The sequence below is a fragment of the Carex rostrata genome, chromosome 15 (genome assembly GCF_964058835.1).
Source record: "Carex rostrata chromosome 15, lpCarRost1.2, whole genome shotgun sequence".
Taxonomy (NCBI): Eukaryota; Viridiplantae; Streptophyta; class Magnoliopsida; order Poales; family Cyperaceae; genus Carex; species Carex rostrata.
In genome coordinates, this window is record NC_135932.1 from 7569507 (window position 1) to 7596716 (window position 27210).

Below are 27210 nucleotides of genomic sequence, written 5' to 3' on the forward strand. Positions count from 1 at the left end.
TCCAAAGTTTTCATTTCGCGCCCCCCTTTCTTCCTCTCTCTCACTCGCCAAGCCTAGACTCAAATCGAAACCGCACCCAAATCCAAATCGACCCCGTCGCCCCCAATCCAAATCGAAACCGCGTAATCTAGATCGGTGTCTCCCTTCCCTCTCACTCTCTCTTCCTGGTGCGATTTTGCATCGCCCTCCCCCTTTTTCCCTGTTAATTACGCAAACCCGGTTAGGGCTTCATTGGGTCCTTCGGCTGTGCTTGCAAAGCTCGGAGACGGCCTCAGAAGCAAGGTGGAGGAGAACGATCGAGACCCTCTTGGTACCACACTGAGCCGAAGTTGAAAACTATCTGGTAAATTTACCTTTTTTCAAAGTTATTTCCCCTTCTCTCTTTATTGATATTGCACCAGTGGAGAAGTTTAACCTTGATTCTTCTACTGGTAATTGGCAGTAGTAATTACTTCCATTTTAATTGCATTAGTAGTTGCTTTTATTATCGCAATCACCATTTAGAGAAGATAATAACATCATTTCAGTAATTCCATCCATATCACTGGATAGGTGATTTATGTACTGTTAATGCTATTTTTCAGTCCATTTGCAAATCAAATGTTTCTGCGTTTCAGGTATGGTTAATTTTTCATGGTTTTAGTTTCCCCTTTTGCAGGGACGAGGATATATTGGATCTTTCACAATAAAAAATTTCTTAAAAGAAGAAAGACAAAAGATAGTGCATTGATCCCTCTCTTTTTCTTGTTTTCTTTGCATTATAGATTCAGAGATCATGGCAATTATGTCTCAATACATGCTGTTGGATAACCATCATAATGAAACCCAACCGTTGCGGAATATTCAACAGCCTAAGGTGCTTTTAATATATGCACTTTGTATGTTTTATGCAATATAATGGATAATTCAATTAAGATAAGTTTGATTTATTTGCAATATAATAGATATTTGGGTAATTGCATCTGCATTTGCCTGTGTATGGCCTGGTAGATTCAGATCCTTACGGGTTTGATGCTCTGACGACATACAGTTTTGGTTCAATGGTACCATTTCATTTTAATTTTAAACACTAAAATAATAGCTTCTGTTACTGAATTTTGGCAACTAGTTGCATTTGTAGTAGATTGTATTCTTTTTTGTCTATCATTCGGGCATTATATCTCCAAGAATGATTGAATTGTTACTGAATTTTGGCAACTAGTTGCATTTATCGTATCATGCAACTCTTACAATTTCAATATAGATTAAATTGTTCAATTTCCTTCTATTAATTAATTTATCCATTGTTTTTATTTTCTTGTTTTCCTTTGAATGGCACGCAATTTAATGGTTGCAAAAAATGCACTAAAAACTATCACTACAATAACAAAAAGCATTCATAGTCTAATAACTAGCACTAGAAAGTCTATTTTGTTTTTATTCCTTTTTTTCTTAGAAAATTTGTTTCTTAGTAATGAAAGAGATGTGTATTATATATAAGGGATAATTGTGCCATTGCCACTCCAAAACCTCATATTTTGAAAATTGCCATTGCAAAGTTGGAGTTCTTGGTAATGTCATTGTAAACTTGTTTTATTTCTATTTTTGCCCCAAATACATAATTAGTCCTTTAAAAAAAAAAAATTATGATAATGACAAAAATACCCATGAACCCTACCCTGCTTCAACCATTCGGACTCAACCCCTCTCACAACCCGGTACTGATTCAACCCTAAACCCTTCTCTCCCAACGGGAGCACTCCCTCAACTGAAGCAATTAATCGCCATTAGCGCACTTCCCTCTCTTTCTCGAGCTCCGTCGCTTTCTGCTCCTCTATCCCCAGTTCGTGTTCTCTATGTGACCTAGGTTTCAGGGTTTGCTCTGAGCCCCAGTCGGATGTTAGCCCCAGGGTGATACGAGCGAGTTTTGTTTAATTAGTTCAGTGTTCAATTCACATCTTTGAAGGTACTCTTTCTTTTCACTAATCTGTTATAAAGTTGAGTATAGATCAAGGATTACTGTACCAGCGAGTTTATCTTGATACTTGTAAGCTTTTAGTGGTTCTTCTTGGTATTGAACTGTCTGCTGTACCAATTTATTTTATACTTCAATTCTGCAAAATTTAGGAGGCGCAGTTTGATGAGGTCAGTAGTAAAATTAATTGTGAGTTTATTCTTTGTAGTAAAATTAAGGATTACTCAAGGGCAATTGGTCCTCAATTTCGCAATTGTGAGTTTAGTTCATAATGTTTTGCCTATGGATGTCTTATTTTCAGGAAAGCATTAAATTTGACTCTTTATTTGCTAACCAAACGCAACGCAGCCTCAACATGAACTGTACTGATGACAATGAGTAGATGACATGGACAAATCATGGATTCCTAGTGGGTAAGTATTAGATTTATGAGTGGATGAAATGTTCATGTTTAATTTGTTTTCTTTTCTTTTCCACACTGATTTTTCTCAATTGCTAAATTCACGTATGGAGGAGTAAAAGATTCCAGTACAAGTTTAGATAGATACATAACTCTAAGGGAAATTATGTCCAGCATTATTTAGACTGATTTAAGACCGAATTTATACTGATTTTTATGTCCATCTCTGATTTTTATGCAGCAGTACAGTACTGATTTTATTGATTTTAGACTGATTTTACTAATTTTTAGACTGATTTTACTGATTTTTTAGACTGATTTTACTGATTTAGACTGATTTTTAGACTGATTTTACTAACTATAAAAAGAGTTGGCAATCTAACATTACACTTTTAATGGTATAGGGTTGACCCAGAAACCGCTTATAGGATAGAGGTTAATATTCAAGGATTTTGGAGGAGAGGAGGTGGAGAGTGACATGGCTGGTTGCCAGTGCATGGTTAGCCGGATGGGTACAACAAGGAGGCGGTGGCGACAAACAATGGTGGTCGGGTATCGCAAGGTGGTTCAGGGACCGGTTCTTCTATCAATTTATTTGGCCAAGGACCAGAGATTTAATTTTGTATGATTGTGGAGTTTTGTCAATTCAGCTGTCTATATAAGTATATAAAAATTATCTGCCCTTTCTTTTAAACTTAATTAGGTTCTATATATGGTGATTATTATAGAGGTGAATTTATGCATTCATTGGCTTTAATGATTTGCAAGGTGCTCTTGGATTTTTCAAAGGAGAGAGAGAGGGTATGTAACCTTTAATTATCTCATGATCTTGTGTAGATTGGCTTGAAGCAGACTTAGATTTATTTAGATTGGGCTATGGGCTTTGCTGAAAGCGTTGAACAGAAAAATGGGCCTTATGTTAGCCTCATATTGTTTGCACTGGGATCAATTTATTACTTGATAGAATAAATTTCCACAGGATGTTTTTTTTTTTCTTTCTTTCTTTTCCTATAAAATTTTCATGCTGTTCAAGTGCTCTGAACTTCTGATCAATGACCAGCTACAGATATAGGAACATAAATTTACATGTTACGATAAAGATGAATCTCTAGCTTGAATTTGAATGGTTTCGTACGCATCAAAGTTTGTGTTGTGAAAATCTAAACATATCCATCCTTAAAATCTACAATTTGTCACCCACTGATGCGTACGACGACAAATATATATCTTTTTGAAGCTTGAACATTGTGAGAAGTAGCACAACAGCACACAATAAATAACATTGATTTGACTCGGATATATAAAAGGGCCAGTTACAAAGCAATATTCTCAGCAAAGAGTACATGAAAAGGGCAGAACTGCATAAATAAAATACTAAACCCTTACCAAATTAACCAGCATAGACAGTGCGACACAATACACTTATTTTAAACATCAAAGGGAAATCAAGTACACAATGAAAAATAATTGAAGACAGATGCACGAGTCTCATGCTTGATTAAGTATATATGATGTCAATCACTGGTGGTGCTTGGCATCCTTCTTCTCGTCGTGCTCGTGGAATGCAAATCCAGCACCGCCGAGTGCCCCAACAGCTGCAATCTCCTCCTTGGTCTTGTGGCTGTGTGCGTTCTCTGGGTCCTTCTTGGCCTGTTGCTTCTCATGCTGGTCAACACAATTAATTTGAGGTTAATTAGTTCAACAAGATAATTCACTTAATAATTGAGGATAATTTTCTCACATAAAAAAAAAAAATTAAATTAGGATAAGCTTTTTTTGCGGGGTCATTTAGACGTCTGAATGAAGCGCTATATGAATAAAAAAATAATAAAATGCAACATAAATTTGAGGACAGTGTCTATCATTAACTAAAAATATGCAAAATTAATGAAACAAATTTGTACAAATGATCAAAGAACAATAATTTAGGTTGTAAACTGTACTGATATTATAATATTATGATACATTTTTCCACAACAGTACTATGCCTAAGAGGTATGTACTTAATATATTTCCCGTTAATCATCTAGTTATTGATCAATTTATCTAGTAATTTACCAACAAAGTTAATTAACTACTCAAGATAATAGCATGCTGTATATGTAGCTAAATATACCAGGGCATATGCACCAGGAGCAACGGTAGTGAGCCCGCCGATCTCCTCCTTGTGCTTGTGCTGTTTCTCCTCCTTTTCATAATCAACGGGACCCTCATCTTCCTTGTGGTGGAACAAGTGGTGGTGTTTCTGCTCCTCTTGGGCCATTGATATCTAAATCTGTGATTAACTGCTACTTGATTAACTGAATGCTGTTATATATAGGAGATGATGAGTAGATTAGTTGCTGTGGGAAATGATGCAATATGCCAAGGGTTTATATAGGCTGAGAATTTTGGAGGGGGTGGAGGGTAACGTTACAAAATTGCCCTGAGCAAAGTCATCAGATCATGTATTGATTTTGTTTATTGTGAGCCTTGATTGATGTTAAGTGTTAACAATTAATTATTTGCTTAGAAAAATTTGGATGAGGGTGCCCTAGATAACAACCGCACCAAGAAAGTTGCAAATTAAGATACTTTAAATAGATAAATATCCACATTTTTTTTTATGGTGCTGACAACAGATATATTGATAAAAAAGTTTTATACAAGTTTTACATATACAGATACTAATTAGAAACTCCGCCTCCTATACAAAGGAGTTACTAATTCTCATCTCAACCACTTGTCAAGATTCACTAGTTCTATATTAAATGTTTATTCGCCAGTTTTCTATCTCTAGTGCCGTATCGGTGATAAACCGATGCACCGCTTTCCTTTTCGCCGAGAATAGCCTCCTATTCCTCTCCCTCCAGAGAGACCATACTCCTGCCGCCCAGATTAGGTCCCAGTGCGATCCTTGTGCATGTTGCTTCCTTCCATTAATCTAGGTTGAGATTATGTCTGCCGCGTCCCTAATGGAGATGTTGTACTGCGCCATCAAGCCCCTCCAAAAATTTGCCGCATAGACGCAGTCCCACATAATGTGGTCCCTGGTCTCCACCGAAATTCCAGAGCAAAGGTGACAACCCGTGGGGACCAAACACCCTCTGTACAACAATACCTGTTGAGTTAGAAGTTTATCATCCAACATTAGCTAGATAAATATCTTGACCTTCATTGGAACCTTGAACTTCCAAATTTTATTGTTACTCCATGATATAATCCCGCTATGATGCATTGCTTTGTATGCCGATGCACATGAAAAAACCCTAGACGGTGTCCATCTCCATTCTCTGACTCCCACAGATATTCGCACTGATGATGTTAGAAAATAGTGCAAAGTCGTCAATTCTTTGACAAAGAAGGAGGCTTCTTGCCCCAAGGCTTCCATTTGAGATACCAATGTCAGTCTGTGCAACGCTTTTATCGTTTGCAACTATAGTCCCGTTGGATTATTTTTGATTACCCACAACCACTTAGTAAGCAGGGCATCATTCTGACATCTCAAATCGATGATACCCAAGCCTCCATTGTGCTTTAAGGCAAATACTCGTTCCCACTTAACAAGGCAGTTAATTCCTCTACACGTGTCATTCCCTTTCCATAGAAAATTCCTCCTCATTTTGTCTATGTGTCTAATTACCCCTACAGGAATTTTGAATACCTGCATGTAGTGTAGCAGCATAGCTGATAATACCGCTTTGACTATCATGATTCTGCCGCCGTAGAATAGAAAGTTGGATGTTCGTCCCTCTATTCTCCGTTGTACTGCCTGTAGCATTGGTTGGTAGTCAATTTTCCTCGGTTTCCTTACCGATAGGGGTAATCCTAAGTACCTAATCGGTAGCTGTGACGGCTCAGATGCAATGATGGACTGAAATACGTGTATCCTTCATGCCGGTTTTGCAATCGGGATGAATGTGCTTTTACTTCGATTAATCTGCGACCCCGTAAGCTCGGCGTAAACATTTAGCACATGCGTTAGGATTTTTAATGAAATGGGATGTGCTTCGCAGATTATCAATGTATCATCCGCATATTTAATTGTTTCTGGTCGTAACCTTACATATTGCGGCATGATTTCCGCCGCATTATGCAAAAATCTATTGAGGAAGTCCGCAGCTAGGATGAAGAGCATGGGTGAGAGGGGGTCTCCCTGCCGTAAGCCCATTTTGTGAGTAAAAAAACCTCGTGTACTACCCATTGACTCTGATTGTTGAGGAGGATGTACGTAGTATACTTAGAACCGAAGATATCTAGCCCGGAGGGAAACCTCTCTCGACCAAGAGGTTTATAAGAAAACACCAATCCACCGTATCGAAAGCCTTCTCAAAATCAACCATTTATAGTATGGACAGTAGCTTCCTTTTGAAACAAAAGTTTAGGAATTCCCTTGCTGAGAGGAAAGATTCCATCAAAGATCTACCTTGAACGAAAGCTGTTTGGCTGTTCGAGATTAGGAGCTGGAGGTGAGGTTGTAACCTATTTGCCATGATCTTGGTGATGATCTTCGTCACCGTGTTAATAACACTTATCGGTTTGTAGTCCGAGATTCATTCTGGGTTTTGTTTCTTCAGGATCAAGGTAATTGCCGCTTTGTTGATGCACCTGATATTAACTTTGTTTTTTACGAATTCCCTAATAACCTCTATCAGATCAAATTTAATCGTAGCCCAAAAGGCCTGATAGAACTCAATCGGGAAGCCGTTTGGACCACTTGCCTTTCCTTTAGGCATGCCAGATATTGCCCTGAGAATCTATGTTTCATCAATGATATTATCTAACGACTATAATTGGTCCGTCAATATGGGTCCCACCCTACCTGATAGGTCGAAAGGCCTCAGATGTTGGATTTTCGTTCCCAAGATTCCTTTGAAAAGAGATCTCAAATAATCCGACATTAGAGCAGACGGAATCGCCTGGCCATTATCCGATTGAAGAGTTTCCATGGAGTTTATGTTCTTCCTGATATTTGCCATCGCATGGATATATTTTGTATTCTTGTGGCCTAATTTTAGCCAAGTGCATCCTGACCTTTGTTTCCATTTTTCCTCTTTCTCAGCCGCTAGCGCGAATATATGAGCTCTCAATCTAATTCTCAGGCTGAATTCAACTGAGTTTAATTCCCTGATTTCCTCAACCCTATCTAGGACCTGGAGCACCCATTTTGATCTTGTCAAATACGTCTCCCTTCTAGTGAATTTTGCTTGTGCCCATATTTGCAATTCTCTTTGCACCATCTTGATTTTTTTCTGAAATCGAACTACTGGATTATGAGTTGTTACTGCTGACCAAGCTCGTTGTACCACACCCTTCATATCCTCGTATTTAAGCCAAAAAGTTTCAAACTTGAATAGCCTTTTAGGGGGGTTAGAATGTGGTTTGATCCTGAGAATTAAGGTATGTGATCTGAGGCAGCTGCCGATAGGTCTGTGAGGTCGTAGGATGCTCTGTACTCATTCCAGTGGCCCGACAGGAGAACTCTATCAAGTTTTGAAAAAGTCGGTTGTGGCCTTTTACTCGTCCATGTGTATGTCCGTCCCTGTAACCGCACATCAATCATCCCAGAACTGTCAATGAAATTGTTAAAATCTAGCATCGTGCCTATATTGCGAACTTCACCTGTTGAGTCTTCGACAGTCCTATAAAGGTTAAAGTCTTCCAAAACTAACCATGGCAAATTCTAACATACATATTATATTTCTTATTTGGTGTGATTGAAGAAAGGATCAGGGAAATAAAAGGAAACACTAAATGAGAACAAAAAAAAAAGTAAGACATCAATAAGTTTTTATTGCAACATTTTCAATTTATGTATTTTTTTTTAATTTTAATTGTAACTATATCGTGTGCATAATGTGTAAATAAATTTATATTTCTACACATAAATAGCATAAAAAATATTCATTGAATAAAGAAAGGTAGACTAATTGATCGAAGGGTAAATATTAATTTGAAAATTTATTTTTTATTATCAAGCTGTTGACGAATGAAGACATCTACATGTTTAATATAAGAATGTAGTTATGCAGACTTAAATAGAAACAAAACTGAGTCAAAAGACAGACGATGTGCCCTCTCATATTCAAGCACAACCAGCACAACCACGTCAGAAATATAGCTCAAAATAATACTAGCATCCAATGCAATAAAGTAACATCGCTTGAACTTGATAGGACATTATCATTCTGAATTCAATTTGTATTGAAATACGAATGTCGGTACTCGGTATTATAGTGACAAATGAATTATTTGGGTTCAGTTCAGCGAGGTCAAAAGTTCGAGGAATTATTCGGACCAGAGATCTCAATCCAGCAAGAGAGCAAAAAAAAAAATCCAAAAAAAAAATGTTTTGAGAAAAATTCGGAAAAAAATCACAAATAATTAGGAAAATTCGGAAATTTTTTTGTAAAATTCACGAATTATTCAGGTATAATTTAGTCAAAGTTTGACCAACTGAATAATTTGATATTCGGTTCGGCATCACAAAAAAAAAAAAAATTATTTAAGTATAATTCGGATATAATTCGTGAATCTTGTGACTATGAGCACAAATATAATACGATTTGAGAAGTGTTGGTGCTACTGGGTAATTAACTAGCGTGAGCTGGTAGCTTTCCTGTCGCTGATTTAAAGAATTAAAGGTGATAATGTGGTCCAGCATATTCACATGAGCAAGCCTAGCTTAGTTCATTCCCTCCGTCCGTCTACAATTTGAGTACGGGTTGCATCTGCCGACTTCATTGTCCAATCCATATTGTTTATATTTATTTTTATATTCATTTACAAAGAAACAAAATGAGGTAGCTCTTCTATTACCTCCCAAAAGGATCTACCACCTGTCTCTCATACCTATCTGTAATTATGCCTCTTTGTTTAATATGTAACTAAACATTTCATCCTTTCATATATTATCAAAGGGTAGACCTCACATGAAGACATGAACAACGGCTTTTTGTTTAACATATGCATTTTGAAGCGACACACATAAGGACGCCGCAGAGCATCCGGACTCGAAGTACTAACACCCAAGTCACCTACACAAGAGTCAAATGGTCAACAAAATAAATATCATGACTATTTTTCAAATCTCCACAAAGAGCCACCTGTTTTGGCACAAGGTTTAGTGCTACTGCTGCTTTGGATTTTCATTTTTCAGGGGTAGTTTTGTATTTTTCTGTTTTTAATCAAGACTGTGTTATAATGGATGGGCTTTTTGTCTATTTTTCCAAAAAAAAAATCAAAAACAAAGAGCCACCTGTCCGCCACGTGGCAGTCAATTAACCTTCCTTTATTCTCTATACATATAATATATTTTTTCTTCCAGAAAATTTCAAGCACATCCTTCTAGTGACATTGCCACCGCAGCAGCTCCCTCTCTCCTTTGAAGCTTTGATCCTATCACCAATCACCAATCGCCATGGGTGATCAAGTCACCACCGGTGACCACCCCGCCCCGATCAATAGCTTCACCCCTCCTCCCTTTATCATCCGCTCCATCCCGCACCTATCCGACTATCTCACTCCCACCGGTAACCACACCAGCGGCGGTGACCAGACTCTGGTCACGCTCCCTTCTCTTCTTAACCCAATTGACTCTAACCCCTTCTGCCACCCTTCCTCCACTTTCTACATCTCTTCCTATGACGTCATCCTCTCCTCTATCCTGTTCGACACCAACAATCCCAAGCCCATTTCCAACTCCGATGCCACTCACGATGTCACAGCCGCTTCCCCTCTTGCCTACCTCCGAGCCGGACCTCGCCGTATCATCAACTTCGACGCGTCTAAGGTTCGTGCCGCGATTGTCACATGCGGCGGGCTGTGTCCCGGGTCGAATACGGTGATAAGGGAGCTGGTAGTGGGTCTGACCGAGCTGTATGGGGTGAAAGAGATCTATGGTATACCAATGGGGTACAGGGGGTTTTACACGGCAGATCCAATTAAACTGGATCCACGTTCAGTGAATGATTGGCACAAGAAGGGTGGCACTATGCTCACAACCACACGAGGCGGGTTTGATCTCCAGAAAATTGTTGATGCAATCGTGAAACATGGATTCAATCAAGTGAGATGATTGGTTCATATTTTTTCTAAGTTTAAATATTTTTCTAACACAATTAACAGCAAATAATAAATATTGTGATCTTGAGTTTCATTCAAACCAGAGTCCTAGTAATTAGGTAGAAATTAGTTATTGCATGAATTATATACATCAGTACATCACATTGACATATATGCATATGTGTAGTTATATGTAATAGGAGGAGACGGGACGATGAGAGGTGCGCTGGACATATACAAGGAGTTGAAATGCAGGAAACTGAACATCAGCATCACAGGGGTGCCGAAAACGGTAGACAATGACATAGGCATCATTGACCGATCGTTTGGTTTTGATACGGCCGTTGAGGTGGCACAGCAGGCAATCAGTGCGGCCCACACAGAGGCTGAGAGCGCTGTCAATGGGATCGGCCTTGTTAAGCTCATGGGCCGCAGCACTGGCCACATAGCGCTCCATTCCACCCTCAGCAGCCGCGATGTCGACTGCTGCCTCATTCCTGAGCTGACCTTCTATCTCTATGGCAAAGGTTACTAGTAGTGTTAAACAATCTACTGATATGCTTCTTATTGATTTGTAAATACATTTTTAAAGAGGAATAATTTGCTTACTTTTTCTTCTTTGTAGGTGGATTATTCGAGTTCATAGGCCAACGGCTCAAACAAAAAGGGCATGCGGTAATAGTAGTGGCTGAAGGTGCTGGACAAGAAATTATTTCTACTGCCACAGGAAAGCAGGAGAAAGACCCTTCAGGGAACCCTCTATTTGCCGACATCGGCACATACCTCAAGGAGGAGCTCAAGAATTGGTGGGATCAGACCCACCCAGGCGAGTTATTCACCGTAAAGTACATCGACCCGACTTACATGATTCGTGCGGTGGCAGCGAATGCGAGCGATAACTTGTACTGTACCTTGCTGGCTCATTCGGCTATACACGGAGTCATGGCAGGTTATACTGGTTTTGTATCAGGACCTGTAAACAGGAACTACGGCTATATACCACTAGAAGACATTGCGGTTACGCGAAACGTAGTCGATACAAAGAACCATACATGGGCTTGGGTACGATCGGTCACGACCCAACCAGATTTCGTGGAATAATTGGATGATTAAGAACTTATGTTCATAGGTGATAGTTGTTTATGGAACAGTATTATGTAAGAGATTGTGTGTTTTTTCATGTTTTGTTCCGTGATTAAGTTGTCTTTCTCTTTTCAAGTTTAATTACGGGTTGCCGCCAGGGCGTGTTGTGGGAATATGTCAATTAATTAGGATTGCTTTTGAACCGAAAGAAAAAGAAAAAAATTTCTTTCAAAGAAACTGGTTTGATATCACTTGGTACTTGGAAGTGTCTACCAACATTCTCAAAAAAAAAAATTATTTTACTCAAAAGCCAATATCAGCGAAACTTTTACTTGAGCACCAGAAGGTGGAGCTTGCTCGAGCTATTCGGCTGTTCCCGCTTTTGCTCTATTTAAAGCTTCTTTTGGATCAACAGAATTCGTTAGTTATTGTTACATGTCGTGGAGCAGGAACACAATTGTATTGGCGGAATATAATTACTCAAAATATTGAAATTTAATTAAAACGAGATTTAATAAATCACAGGGCCTGCCAATTTTTTTTTTCCTTTGTATTCAATTCTTAACTGATAACGGTTTGCTCTTTTTTTTCCTCCTCGTATCCGTAAATTTCACTAATAAATGTTCGGATTATTTTGCTTTGTACCATTGACCAACCGCTCAGGAAGCACCATTCCTTCAGTATATTCGTTTAGTGCTAGTGTTATTTATTTTCAAACGAAAGAAATTTAAAGGGAGATTCGAATGCTCGGGCCAGCATACAGTATCGCTATTATTAGGGGTGTCAATGATACCCTTTTAGCCGTTTATCCGATGATTCATACCGTATTCGATAAGGCGGATATGGGTAAGGATTTTTTTTTGTTAGAAAAACGAGTAAGGATATAGATAAAGACTATTTCGTATAGGATAATTATATAAAATATAATAATATGATAATGTTTGAACAATAATTAGTGAGTACTTTTGTTATTTAATGTATTGTTTTTGTTGAAAGAAAAATATTAAACATATTATTTTTATTTGTATGTCTTGTTCTTTTATTAAATAATTAAATTTGTCGGAAGATATATTTTTGTTTTTGAATTCTCTCGTTTTATAAAAAATACAATTTAGTTGAAATTGATTGCACATTTATATTTTTTATTAGTAATATTATTGCATATGTGAGAAATAAATGAGTTTTGATTTATATTTGTAAAATATAGTAGAACTAATTATTATAGTGGTATTATTCGTTATTCACCTGCTACCGTTTAGTTACCCGATAATTTTAACGGATAAGAGTAGGGTAGAATAAGATTAAATCTTAATGGTTAAGGGTAAGATATGGGTAAGATCATTCTTAGTGGATATGGGTATGAAAATACTTTTATCTTATCCATATCGTACCATTAACACCCCTAGCTGTTATACACTAAATTTTTTTTGGTTTCTAAACAATACTAAAAAGTCGTTGATTTTTATCAGTGTTGTAAAAAACATCCGTTTAGGCCGATTAATCGGCCGATTAGTCGTTGGCGGTGACCAAACCATCATGAATTTTTTCGACTAATTAATCAATTATTTTTAATTATGTCTAATTATTTTTTATTATTTCCGATTAATCGCTTGACGGTATCTGTCCGTATACCGTTATTTACAACACTGATTTTTATAAGTAAAAGCTTGAAAATTAAGCCACAAAGAGCCACCTGTCCACCACGTGGCAGTCAATTACCCCTTCTTTATTCTACAGATATATATCTTTTCTTCCAGAAAATTCCAAGCACATCCTTCTAGTTCTATTACTTGCTTTGTAATGGTAGCATAAGGAGACATTGCCACCGCAGCAGCTCCCTTTCTTTTGAAGCTTTGATCCTATCACCAATCACCATGGGTGATCAAGTCACCACCAGTGACCGCCCCGCCCCGATCAATAGCTTCACCCCTCCTCCCTTTATCATCCGCTCCATCCCGCACCTATCCGACTATCTCACTTCCGCCGGTAACCACACCAGCGGCGGTGACCAGACTCTGGCCACGCTCCCTTCTCTTCTCAACCCAATTGACTCTAACCCCTTCTACCACCCTTCCTCCACTTTCTACATCTCTCCCTATGACGTCATCCTCTCTTCTATCCTGTTCGACACCAACAATCCCAATCCCATTTCCAACTCCGATGCCACTCACGATGTCACAGCCGCTTCCCCTCTTGCATACCTCCGAGCCGGACCTCGCCGTATCATCAACTTCGATGCGTCTAAGGTTTGTGCTGCGATTGTCACATGCGGCGGGCTGTGTCCCGGGTCGAATACGGTGATAAGGGAGCTGGTAGTGGGTCTGACTGAGCTGTATGGTGTGAAGGATATCTATGGTATACCAATGGGATACAGGGGGTTTTACACGGCAGATCCAATTAAACTGGATCCACGTTCGGTGCATGATTGGCACAAGAAGGGTGGCACTATGCTCACAACCACACGAGGCGGGTTTGATCTCCAGAAAATTGTTGATGCAATCGTGAAACATGGATACAATCAAGTGAGATGATTGATTCATATTTTTGCTAAGTTTAAATATTTTTCTAACACAATTAACAGCACATAGTAAATATTGTGATCTTGAGTTTCATTCAAACCAGAGTCCTATAGTACTTGGATAGAAATTAAGTATTTTCTTCCACACCTCTGAATTACAAGGCTAGTTATTGCATGAATTATATACATCAGTACATGACATTGACATTTATGCATGTGTATAGTTATATGTAATAGGGGGAGATGGAACAATGAGAGGTGCGCTGGACATATACAAGGAGTTGAAACGCAGGAAGCTGAACATCAGCATCACAGGGGTGCCGAAAACGGTAGACAATGACATAGGCATCATCGACCGATCGTTTGGTTTTGATACGGCTGTTGAGGTGGCACAGCAGGCAATCAGTGCGGCCCACACAGAGGCTGAGAGTGCTGTCAATGGGATCGGCCTTGTTAAGCTCATGGGCCGCAGCACTGGCCACATAGCGCTCCATTCCACCCTCAGCAGCCGTGATGTCGACTGCTGCCTCATTCCTGAGCTGACCTTCTATCTCTATGGCAAAGGTTATTAGTAGTGTTAAACAATCTACTGATATGCTTCTTATGGATTTATAAATTATAAATACATTTTTAAAGACAGGAATAATTTGCTTCCTTTTATCTTCTTTGTAGGTGGATTATTCGAGTTCATAGACCAACAGCTAAAACAAAATGGGCATGTGGTAATAGTAGTGGCTGAAGGTGCTGGTCAAGAAATTATTTCTCATATTGCCGCAGAAAAGCAGGAGAAAGACCCTTCAGGGAACCCTATATTCGCCGACACTGGCACATACCTCAAGAAGGAGCTCAAGAATTGGTGGGATCAGACCCACCCAGGCGAGCTATTCACCGTAAAGTACATCGACCCGACTTACATGATTCGTGCGGTGGCGGCGAATGCAAGCGATAACTCGTACTGTACCTTGCTGGCTCATTCGGCTATACATGGAGTCATGGCAGGTTATACTGGTTTTGTACCAGGACCTGTAAACAGGAACTACGGCTATATACCGCTGGAGGACATTGCGGTTAAGCGAAACGTAGTCGATACAAAGAACCATACATGGGCTTGGGTACGATCGGTCACGTCCCAACCTGATTTCGTGGAATAATTGGATGATTAAGAACTTATCTTCATAGGTGATAGTTGTTTATGGAACAGTATTATGTAAGAGAGTGTGTGTTTTTGTTGTTTTGTTCCGTAATTAAGTAGTCTTTATCTTTTCAAGTCTAATTACAGGCTGCCCCCAGGGCGTGTTGTTGGAATATGTCAATTAATTAGGATTTCTTTTGAACCGAAAGAAAAAGAAAATATTTTCCTTCAAAGAAACTGGGGAATGATAAGCCTCAGTAGACGTCACTTTAGAAACTTTTACTTGTGCATCAAAGGGTTGGGCTTGCTCGAGCTGTTCGGCTATTCCCGCTCTTGCTCTATTTTATGCTTCTTTTGGGTCAACAGAATTCGTTAGTTATTGTTACACGTGGTGGAGCAGGAACACAATTGCATTGGCGGAATATAATTACTTACTCCAAAATATTGAAATTTAATTAATATGCGAGACCCGCCAAAAGGATAGCCGAGAAAGATGCCTGCTTTGGCACGGGGATTTGATAAACCACAAGGCCTAGCTATTAGCTCAGCGGGTCGGACCTGCATGGGCCAATTTGTGTTTTTTTTTTTTTTTTTTTTTTTTGTATTCAATTTTAAACGGATAACGCGGTTTGCTCTTTTTTTTCCCCTCGTATCCGTAATTCACTAATAATTTTTAGTCACCGTAATTCACTAATAAATGTTTGGATTGTTTTGCTTTGTACCATTGACCGACCGCTCAGGAAGCACCATTCCTTTCTGTATATTCGTTTATTGCTAGTGTTATTTATTTTCAAACATGAGAAATTTGAAGGGAGATTCGAATTCTCGGGCCTGTAGCATACAGTATTACGGTTATACACTAAACTTTTTTTGGTTTCTAAACTATACTAAAAATCATTGATTTTTTTAGTAAAGGTTTGGAGATTAAGCCACTCAACTCTTACTAAGGAATTTTTCTATTCGAGTTTTGAACCAGCGACCTTCCGTATGGAAGGTACGTAGTTGGGGTTAAATCTAAAAATACGAAATACCGATACACTCCGTACCAATTACAAGAAACACATAATAGGTCCAATAAACTGTATACCAAAAATTATCGAGAAATTAGAGACAAATACAACCTTGCATACAATCAAAACACTTGCAATAGATGAAAAATAACCAGGTTACGTCACAAGAGATATAAAGATAAGAGGGGGAGGAAGTTAGGCCTTAGACCTATTCGAATCTAAAGAAAAATTCTAACAAAGATTATTATCTTTGTCACTAAAATAATAAATTGATTATCTCAATACAAATGATTAATATATTATAATCTTCCAATTTTTATTTTCTAAACGTCAAACAATTTTTACAAAGAGTAAAATATTTAGAAAAACGAAACACTCACTACAGCAGAAATACCCTTCTGCGACCCATCAAATGGGTCGCAGATGGGTGAAGCGCCGGTCGCAGAAGGTGGGTGCCGGTCCCAGATGACCAAAATGGGTTGCAGATGACCCGGTCGCAGTTGCTCCGTCACTGATGACTGTCCTGCTGACGTCACCGGTCTCTGAAGGGTATGGCGCCGGTCGCAGATGACCCCTTCAGTGACCGACTACATCCGTCACGGATGCGACATGCTGACGTGGCTAGAGACCTATCTGAGATCGACTGAGCGGTCACAGAAGGGTTCCAAATCGGTCACAGAAGGTTTTTTTTTTTTTTTTGGTATTTTTTTTTTATTATTTTTCTTATTCCTAATTGGTATGAAATGTACCAAACAAATATAACAAACTATCATTCATATGCAACACAAGCAACAAACTATCATGTTGCAAATAATAAATTATCCCAAAACATGATCATATTCATCCAAAAATCTAAGCAATATTCGTCAAAAATTTCAAACCATTGAACAATTCCAAATATCACTAAATACAACTATTATAGTGGAATGCAAAGAGTGAGTCTATGGTACCAAATATAAAACATGGCAATCTAAATTAAAGCCTTTATGCTCCAAATCAGCAGCTGACGCATTCTTTTTCAACTCATCATTTATACAGTTATGAACAAAATCATACACAAAAATAAGAAACTTTTCAACATTACAAAGGGAAAAGGAAGCACCTTGCTAATTATTATAACAAAGTTTAGTGAAGAGTGGTCTCTGTTGTCTTCTTTTATTTTTGAATTTAATAAGTTTGCGAAACTAGACGAACTTCATACAAATCATTCTCGCCTTTTCCTACAATAACCAATGCAAACACAATTAATTATTTACTGCAAGAATTTCAAGCACTAAATTTCAAGCACAAATTTACAAATACCATGCATTAACTAATTAATGTATCTTTACTAACCATAAACAAAGTAAAGAGCAAAATATATGGTACAGTCTCAAATTTAGAAACTGCAATGGTTTCAAATGTGTATGGTTATATAATAGCCGCGAGTCCCCAGATTAACAAATTGCAATTTAAATTTGAAAATTTAATAACTCAACATGCTAGCTGTTGCTAAGTATTTACCAAAATGTTAAATAGTTTCTATATATAACCACACTTGGGAATTCTAGATGTTAGACTTTTGAGTTTTGAGCAACTGCATTTGACATCTGGAAATTAGGTTACGATTTGTTAGTTTTGGCAAGCAATGCTTCCAAGTATAAAAATATTTCCACTGACACCTAAACATAAAAATATTAAACGAACTAGGTGTCAAAAAAACTAAACTTTTACCAGAAGGACCCTAAACTTTCAGCTATTACAAATAGAAACACAAACTTCAATATACTTGATAAAGAAGTCCTCTGAAAATTGAATACAAGTGTAAACGTGTGTTGTTGTATGTTACCTGCATTGCATTAGTGCTGTTAGAATGCGATGATCGGCTCCTTTCTTCTTTGTGCCAGGAATTATTATCTTTTCTTTGATCATTCCCGAGTGCCTTTCTTCTATGCCTTTTTGTTTTATAGTAGCTTGATATCTGAATTGTAATGAAAAATTAAGGTAATTTCATAAATACCAAGGAAAAATAATATTTCTTTTCTCCTATTCATGGAATTTGAATTCAGAATATACCGTTTGAAAGGGACAATTAAATATAAACAAGACCTTTTCCTTACCAGGCATAAACATAAATAAGTCTCTCAATTAAAGGTAATTCAATAATCCATCTAATTATGAGACACTCAACAGCAACAACCAAATTGAAAATAAATTTGAGATTGGTATGGTGTTACTACATTGCTAATATTTTGACGCTCCAAATATGAATCAAGTTATGAAATTCAAAGAAATATAAGAATCCAAGTTTTAAGTAAGCACTAATGGCTATTGATACCTAATTTAAACATAGATGCAATACCATAGTTTGTGAATGCAGCATAGTTCTAAGAAAAAGAGGAAAATATTGTTTTTTAAGGAATTGCATGAGCTCTTATCCTAAAACCAATAAAATTTCAGACCTACTGTTTGCATGCATGTTAGGCTTAATTTGATGAGCAACAGTAGCATGAAAAACAATGCATAGAAACCCACCACATCAGTTGATTTCTACAAACCTCTTCATACCCATCAAGACAACCAAAAGTTACATGATTACCTTGAATTAATAAGGAGCAGCTTACGTCCTTGGGATTTATTATGTTATCGAATTTTACCCAAATCAAACAAAACAAAACTTTAATCTCAAAAGAATCGAGCAAACCTGATCCGGCTGAGGCAATAGACCGGCGAATGGACCGGTCTCTGATACCGGTCACTGAAAATTAGTTTTGCTGTAGTGCATATGCCAATACCACTGGAAAGCTAATGAAAGTAAACAAAAAACAAAATAAAGTAGATTGTTTGAAATTAGTAAATATGTATTCAATGATACATATAATCTGACAAAAAACACAACAGAACCAAGTAATGCAAAGGAACCAGCAGTAGTGTTAAGCTTGTCAGAAGTGCCAATGTTATCGTTTAACAAAACTGGTATACCATGCAATCTGCTCACAAAAAATATAATTATTTTTGAAGTATATATTAAAGTAGCACAATTAAAGCACCACAATTTTTTTTGAAGTGTTAAGTATATATTAAAGTAGCACAATTAAAGCACCACAATTTTTTTTGAAGTGTTAAGTATATATTAAAGTAGCACAATTAAAGCACCACAATTTTTTTTGAAGTGTTAAGCTGTACCAGACTAGATTACCTGTTTTGGTTAGAAGAGTTGTTTTCCCGGTCCAGATCGGCACATGCAGCTTGAGTCAACGCGTCTGGATTGACTTCAATGACTGCATGAAGAGAAGCGGGTTGAGGCTTTCGATCAATGACTTCAAACAATCTACTTTATTTTTAAATATGTATTCAATGAAAGTAATCATATACCCCCATACATGTATAGATTGGTTATTTCTCCTGTCATCAATGCTTGAGATTTTTGATATTTTTTCAAGCATAGCTGCTAAAGCATGATGCTGACTACCATAGTTGCTAAACCGAACAGAGAACTACAATTTCTCCTTGAAATGGGGGTATATTCCTGAAATAACCAATCAATTTCTCCTTGAATATTGATTGTAGTTGGACAATTAAAATGTATTTTTTATCAACACTGGTAAATTTCAGAAGCACATGCTGATTTGATTCATTGATTGTTAACTTGTTTTCATTAGATAATCATTTTCAGATTTCTTTAATTGGAACAGAGCAAGGATTAGGTACTGTTATCTCAAAACTTTAATCTCAAAAGAATCGAGCAAACCTGATCGAAAACGGAGAGGAGATGTTGCGAGTGGAGAGGAGCAGATCGAAAACGGAGAGGAGAGGAGCAGATCGCCGAAGGGAGAGGAACGGGGCGGAGAAGAGGTGGTCGATCGAAGGAGAAAAGAACTCGGTGGCTGAAGTAGAAGAGAATGACGGAGAGGAGGAGCTTTTTTCAGAGATTTCAGGCGGAGAGGAGAAGAACTCGGTCACAGCCGATTTTTTCCATTTTCAGTTTTTTTTTTTGCTTAGGGTTAGGGACGAAAACGCGGGACAGAGAGAAGCTTGGGCGGAGACCCTTCTGGGACCGGGCCAAATGGGTCCCAGAAGGTGTGGGCGCCGGTCCCAGAAAGTTGTGCACCAAATCCGTCCCAGCTGAATTTTTTTTTTTTTTTTTTTTGGTTTTCCGGTGGATCTTCTGCGTCCAGCTAACATACTGATCCCAAATGCCGGTCCCAAATAGTTGGTTTTGCTGTAGTGACTCATCCTTAATTTTCCTTATGAAATCCTAAATATTCAAAAATGGAAACACGATTGTTTTTCTTCTTATAATACAGAAACACAGTTTTTTCCGAAAGATAAAATTTAAGTACTTCTGAACTAGGTCCCTCTTCTTCTTTTTTTTTTTTTTTTTTTTAATCTAGGTTGCTCTCGTCAGCAATAACTTCGCAAATTGCGGAGAAGCCAATACTTTGATGTAGATTGAAATGCTTGGTCACCAAAAACTCCACCACTTGATTCTTTCCTTCATTAATAGCAGGAGTCCAATATTTAGGACTAAGAACCATTAGTTCTCTAAAACTTCTACTAAGTACGCCAGATTATCCATATAATGGAAAAACGAAGAGCACCTGTAGGCGCTTGGGTGGCAGCTGGGAAATAGTCTCGATCAATGGGCCGATTATTCGTTGGCGGTGATCAAACTGTTACAAATTTTCCTGACTAATTGGTCAATTATTTCCGATTATAGCCGATTATTCTCAATTAATCACTTGGCGGTATCCTATCCGTCCGACAATTGCATACCATTATTTACAACACTGGGTGAAGCAGGAACACAATTGCATTGCCGGAATATAATTACTCAAAATATTGAAACTTAATTAAAACGAGATTTAATAAATCATCGTGCTAATAACGCGAAGGTCGCTCATTTTACAAAGCAAGGAAAAAAAAATGATTAATATATTATAATCTCAATTCAAATGATTGGCCCATTAGCTGCTACCTTTGTTTTCTTTCAAATATTGCTTTGTAAAAATATTCAAATGATTTGGGCTATTTCCCAGCTGCTACCCAAGGGCCTATTAGCTCAGCTTTGTATAATTCTCTCATTTCAAATTATTATATTATGATCTCCCAATTTTGTTTTTCTAAAAATCAAACAATTTTTACAAACGGTAAAATATTTAGAAAAAACGAAACACTCATCGGTACTACCACCCTTAATTTTCCTTGTATGCAATCCTAAATATTCAAAAATGGAAACACGATTGTTTTTCTTTTTATAATACAGAAACACAGTTTTTTCCTAAAGATAAAATTCAAGTACTTTTTTTGAACTAGGTCCCTCTTTGTTTTTTTAATCTAGGTCGCTCTCGTCACCAATAAGAGCATCTCCAACGCCTTTCAAATACAATTGCAAATGCTGATCTGTCATTTTCTCTCTCCGACGTGTCAATTGCATATTTTCTTTCACCGATGGAGAGATCTTTTCAAATTTGAAAGCTTTCATAATATGAAAGCTTGCAAAACACTTTCAAAATGCTGATCTGGCAAAGTCTTTTGTTTCTATTCGCTGTCCCACCGTCCTTTACTCTCTTCTTCCAAAATTAAAAATTATTTTTTATTCAGTACACGTTTCCAGAAAAATTACTTTCTCTTCACTTTACTGTGCACGCTCCAGAAAAATTACAAGAGAAAGAGAGAAGGATCTCCTTCGTTTTCTTTGACTTTGATTTCTGATGATTTAGATGGACTTTCGCGAAATGAAGATTATGAAAATATGAGAAGCAATTCTCCCTTCCAAACAAGATCCATCAAGATGGACATGTGCTGCTAGTTCGTTAATTATATGGATTCTATAAAAGCCTCTGTTCTTCTTTGATTCAAAAGTTGAAACCCCAATTCAAAGAGAGAGAGAGAGAGATGGAATGGAGAAGTCGGTTGTAGTGTGGGTAGATATTTTCAAAATGGTTGCAGCCATGGCTTATAAGTGACGAGAGATGCAAGTTCTTTCTGCCATGTGTGGACAAAAGAGGAAGAGAGAAAAAGAGATAAACCGGTGAATTTCACTGAGAAGAAGAAAATGAACAAAAATAACTCTGACGTGGCCATAAATGAAATTAAAACTTATTTCACCGATGCAGCGGTTGTGCAATTAAGGTTGAAGTGAAATTGCATTTTATCTCTGACATATCGTTGCAATTGCAAGTCAATTGCACCAATGAAGATGCTCTAAGTTCGCAATTTGCGTAGAAGACAATAGTTTCATAGATTGAAATGCCTGGTCACCAAAAACCTCACCACGCGATTCTTTGATTTCTTTCTTTCATTAATAACAGGAGTCCAATATTTAGGACTAAGAACCATTAGTTCTCTAAAACTTCTAGGAAGTACGCCAGATTCTCCATATGATATACCCAAGCTCTCCACCCGTAGGCGCTTGTGTAGCAGCTGGGAAATAGTACGGATCACTGGAAAAAGGTCTTTGTTGTCCAGAAATTGTGAGCTTAGAAAGCCATCTCGCAAGAAGATGAACCAGAATGGAGCATTCAAATTATCTCTCAGAATCTCACCCAAGATTTTTGCTCCCCAGATTGATCCATTCACCTTCTTTGCTTTCTCCTCTCCCATTTTTGCCAACTCAGGATGGTCCTCTGCGTCAGCACTACCAAAAGCATGCTCCTTGAAAAACAACATGTACTCGTCCTCAGAAAATCCTTCCATCATGATTGGCTTCACTGTCCCAACCCGTCTAATGCTCTTGTACTCGGCATAATGCCAACTATCACTTGTAAAAATTACCTTGCTTCCTTGTTTTGCACATCTTAGGCAACCCAACAGAGCATTCCAAACCTCAAAATCAACATCCCAAACATTATCCATTACGAGAAGAACTCTCTCTGAACTGAGGTTCTGCTTAAGCATTGCTAGTAACGTTTTCTCATCAAAATTAGTTATGCCAGTATTGTTTAATTTTTTTAGAATTGTTCGAAAAATAAAAGGAGGACGAGGAGACAATTCTTCACTAGAATAACTAATGTCTGGATAATTAGTGTAAATTTTCAAGGAAAATTGATTTTGCACCTTTGGATCATAGAAACAGTGAAGGGCAAGAGTGGTCTTTCCTACACCATCTGAACCAACTATTGGAAGAGTATCCACATTATTTTCACCAGCCATGCTAGGTTCAATCAAGAATTTCATAACTTGCTCTCTTTCCTTACACCGATTTATTAACCTGTTCGGCTCCATGTAGAGGTACCTTTTCATGGGCCTTTCAGGTAGGGCATTCACCATGAGTAAGAACACATTCATATCAATACTTTTCAACATTTTCAGAGCATCACGGAGTTCCCTGTGGTCATCATTATCAAAAAGCAAGGTTCTCATTGTCCGCTGGCGTTTGGTTGGACGACTGATCGGGTCAATAAGTAAATTGCCCGTACCTTCTGTACCAGCTATCATTGGAGGAAGTGTACTCCAGTTTCTGAAGGTACGATAATAGTACTCCCCACGGTATGCTGCTTTTATTATTTCTGCCAACCACTCGAGCAATTGTTGGTCAGTGATCCTTCGCCCTCTTGCTACATTGATGGCTGATTTGATTTTGTTCACCTCGTGTTGTAGGCTATACAGGATCACATCGAGTCTGTCCTGCGTCTCGTATCTGCTCATGACCGAGGAGAAAGCATTGCTTACTATCATTGCACCTACTTCTTCCATGGCTCCAGAATAAATCATGCTTGCTACGGCCCCCATACTGCAGTACATCCCCCTCCCCTTGTAACTGTTTCAAGCAAATTGAAATTATGATTGCTTCTGTTAGTGTGGTAAATTATAAATTCATACAACCAGTAGATGTTAAAGGTCAAAAGTCTTTTTTATCATCAAATTACAACACAGATAATTGTAGATTGGCAATAGTACTCAACACTACCATGGCTCTGAAGCGGAATCGGTAAGTTAACCGTGGAATAAAAATCAGATGAAGCAGTAGGAATCGGCCGAATTGGACTGAAAACTCAGATTTTTTTTTTCCCGAAAATGCATGTTTTGTTCGCTAAAAAGGAATAAAAATATATATAAAAAGTAATTTGTCAAAAATTAATTTAGACTTACATCCACAATAAGCCAATATCTTGTGATTAATTTGTAAAATCGTGAGAATCGCGCTCCAGAGTACAAAACAATTAGTTCAACGAGTAAAACTTAGATATATTTGGGACTATTTTATATGGACGTTAGAGCGATTGAGTGTCTCTTTGTGGACCATTCTAGGGCATCGTACGAGAGAATCAACCTCGATCACATCCTGACATATCCGAAAAATTTGGCCTCTCCTCAGGTAAGAGAATGTCGGTCCAAATTTTGGGAATCGGTCTGATTCGGACAAAAACTCAGTTGTAAAGTGCCCACCTGGAATCAACCTATTTTTCCCAGCCATGATGTTAACAATGTTTAATTTCCACGTTTTTCTCAACAATTAGTTGAATTTATTGCACAGGCTGGCAAGGAAAGAATTTAGTAAACTGAATTGACCAAACAACTCTTTTGTTGAACAAAGACTATATATTTTGATAATTTTGGTTCACAAACTACATGACTGTTCTAAGTTACTATTGACTTGTTATTTTTCTTTTTAACTTGGAAGAACTGTCCAAAATAATTCATATTTTCGAGTGGTATTCACAAATTCTCTGTTTAGCATTACTAGCAATCAAAACACTATTGTAATTTGTTTTTGGCAATTCACTGCACCCCCCCCCCCCCCCCCCCCCCCCCCCCCCCCCCCCCCCCCCCCCCCACCAATTGAGACACCTTTTTTGGTTTTGCTTAATGGAAATCAAAAGAGGTCATAAGTTGAAAATTTAACAAAAAGCACTCGATGTCTTTTATATATTTACAGAAAACTCACCTTTATTCTCTTCTGTAGTTGAAAATTCAGTAGCACAATTGAGGAATATGGTGAAAAAAACATGTATTTATCACCTTCATTATGAATGGCTATATTATCACAAAGGAAGCAGGGAGGAAAGAGGGATGAAATGCTGATGAAAGATTTGTTGGGTAACACAATATCTACAAGAATACAATATCCAGGTCGCAAGATGGAGTGTAACGTCATGTAATTTTAGTTACGTAATATCTAATTAAAAATTTTATTTTTAAAAGATCAATTATGTAACGCCACGTTAAATCAAAATATTATATTTAAGGTACAATTAAAATAATTTAAAGATCTTTCTTCTTTCTTTAATCAAGTAGCTTAATTAAATAAGAATTTAAAATAGACATCTTGAATTGAATTGGTGTAGTCAAAAATTCAACAGGGATTAGAATATCATATAATTTCCAATCATAGGTCATCCGAATATGCAAAGTTCTAAATTAAAATAATAATTCCGGCAGCCCAAAACTAGAAACGTCGATTCTTAGAGCATCTCCAATCCAGCAATTAAAATTAATTGCTAAATAACAATTATGAAAATTTTAGAAATTAAGCAATCCACTGCTACATTGGTGCAATCAATCAAATAATTCACTTGACCAATTAGAATTAAACATTTGGCCAATTCATAAAAAATGATTTCTTATTAAGTAATTCTTTTTCAAACAATTGCTAAATAAGCAATAACCATACAACCTAGCAATTACAAAAACAATTGACACATTAGCATAAGCAATCCATAAACAATTATTATTGGAGATGCTCTCAGAATAGATTGAGTTCTCTTCAAAAATAACTACCTGAAATTAACCGCCTTTAATTGACAACCTGATCCATTATTAAGAAAATTGCTATTACAATTAAGATCATCCTGTGCCATGCTATTCTCTTACTCTTTGATATGTCAAAAATCATTTTAATAAGAGGCCAAGTTCAGCCAACAAAATTAGAGCAATCCATATGTTCTCTTCATTAAAATAACCAATTCAAAAATAACTACCCCTTCAAATTTTAAAACCGCCTCCTTAATTTTAAACCACGATCCCTTCGCCTCTGTTTGAAACTGCATGTGCATCCCTGATTAAAAAATAAATTAGAGTCATCCACCTCTGTTTTCGGCCAAGACCGCTCCCCTTCATTTTAATTACTTTGTCGATTCCTCTCTACATCTCTATATATTTTATTTGAATAAATTAGAAATGAGACTTTCTAAAAATCAAAGTCAAAACCCCTATTCAATCCTGTGCCGCACCATCTCTCCTCTTTTCTTCACAACCCCAAAACTGCACTACTTGTCAAACCGATTGAATCATCTATTTTGTTTGGAAATTTCTGCAATTAAGGTACTCTATAAAGTTTGATATTTTGTTTATAAAACTGATAAATGAATTTCATTGATTAGAATATGATAATTAAATCGATACAAAAATAATAAATTATTGTTCTTAAATAGGTGTTCCTTAATTGCAGAAATAAGTGTTCCTTAATTAAAATCTAATATTTGTATGTTCAACCATATTATAATCTGAAAATTTCGTTCATAAATAATATTTTCTTACTTTCATACAAATATTATATAGTTTAAGATAATTTCAGTTAACTTTCATACTTTCATATGGACGATTATAGATACTAATTTGATATCTTTATTTTTCGAGAGATTTTGAATTGCAGAAATTATAATTGTTTGATATCTTTAAATTATCATAAAAATTATCTTTAATTAAACTATCCGAATTTCATAATTACCCGAATTGTCAGGTATACATTATATATTATAATATAGTAATCCGAATATCATAATTATCCGAATTGTCAGGTATACATTATATATTATAGAATAATTATTTCTGTACCCGCGCTACAGTAACTCTATTTAGAGGAATAATGTATTATGATCCCCACTAATTATATTGTGTTCATTAATTATTATTATAAAAAGATATTATATAGTCTCAACTAATTATTATTCTAAAATCCCAGCAGCACCCTTTCAAAGCCTCGGTACTAATTTCGCGTCAACATTTCTCTAACAAAAATAGTTGACCTCGTAAAAATAAATACTTGAGTGCATAGATATAAATACTTTCAATATTTAGATATTAATACTTTCAGTGTCATATGTAAAAAGAGGAGGGATTCAATTACAACATTATGGCAGTTTAGGT

The 27210-nt window shown here is 37.1% G+C and overlaps 4 protein-coding genes and 2 long non-coding RNA genes across 7 annotated transcripts; 3 read left to right on the top strand and 3 right to left on the bottom strand.

Moving 5' to 3' along the window:
* Positions 1-1443: 1443 nt before the first annotated feature.
* LOC144566227 (uncharacterized) lies at positions 1444-3335 on the top strand. Its single transcript, XR_013515160.1, has 3 exons — positions 1444-1945; positions 2256-2367; positions 2759-3335. It is a non-coding gene; the product is annotated as an uncharacterized LOC144566227 (long non-coding RNA).
* Positions 3336-3618: 283 nt separating this feature from the next.
* Positions 3619-4685, bottom strand: LOC144566224 (abscisic stress-ripening protein 2-like). The gene is made up of 2 exons (XM_078316182.1): positions 4471-4685; positions 3619-4019 (listed from the first exon to the last, which is right to left on the bottom strand). Exons 1-2 carry the CDS (start codon positions 4615-4617, stop codon positions 3873-3875), a joined length of 294 nt encoding a protein of 97 aa, XP_078172308.1. The 5' UTR covers positions 4618-4685; the 3' UTR covers positions 3619-3872.
* A 4998-nt stretch (positions 4686-9683) lies between these two features.
* On the top strand, positions 9684-11661 carry LOC144566027 (ATP-dependent 6-phosphofructokinase 2-like). The gene is made up of 3 exons (XM_078315884.1): positions 9684-10401; positions 10585-10924; positions 11023-11661. Exons 1-3 carry the CDS (start codon positions 9754-9756, stop codon positions 11496-11498), a joined length of 1464 nt encoding a protein of 487 aa, XP_078172010.1. The 5' UTR covers positions 9684-9753; the 3' UTR covers positions 11499-11661.
* Positions 11662-13322: 1661 nt separating this feature from the next.
* Positions 13323-15261, top strand: LOC144566030 (ATP-dependent 6-phosphofructokinase 2-like). Its single transcript, XM_078315887.1, has 3 exons — positions 13323-14002; positions 14223-14562; positions 14671-15261. The coding sequence occupies exons 1-3, from the start codon at positions 13355-13357 to the stop codon at positions 15147-15149; spliced, it is 1467 nt and encodes a 488-aa protein (XP_078172013.1). The 5' UTR covers positions 13323-13354; the 3' UTR covers positions 15150-15261.
* Positions 15262-16942: 1681 nt separating this feature from the next.
* Positions 16943-20758, bottom strand: LOC144566033 (uncharacterized). Of its 2 annotated transcripts, none has more exons than XR_013515103.1 (5): positions 19871-20758; positions 19319-19400; positions 18824-19109; positions 17969-18100; positions 16943-17360 (listed from the first exon to the last, which is right to left on the bottom strand). It is a non-coding gene; the product is annotated as an uncharacterized LOC144566033 (long non-coding RNA). The 2 variants fall into 2 exon arrangements; XR_013515102.1 differs by having other exon boundaries at positions 18824-18924; positions 19871-20752.
* Positions 20759-22344: 1586 nt separating this feature from the next.
* LOC144566029 (putative disease resistance protein RGA3) lies at positions 22345-25104 on the bottom strand. The gene is made up of 2 exons (XM_078315886.1): positions 25010-25104; positions 22345-23881 (listed from the first exon to the last, which is right to left on the bottom strand). Exon 2 carries the CDS (start codon positions 23863-23865, stop codon positions 22360-22362), a length of 1506 nt encoding a protein of 501 aa, XP_078172012.1. The 5' UTR covers positions 23866-23881; positions 25010-25104; the 3' UTR covers positions 22345-22359.
* Positions 25105-27210: the final 2106 nt, after the last annotated feature.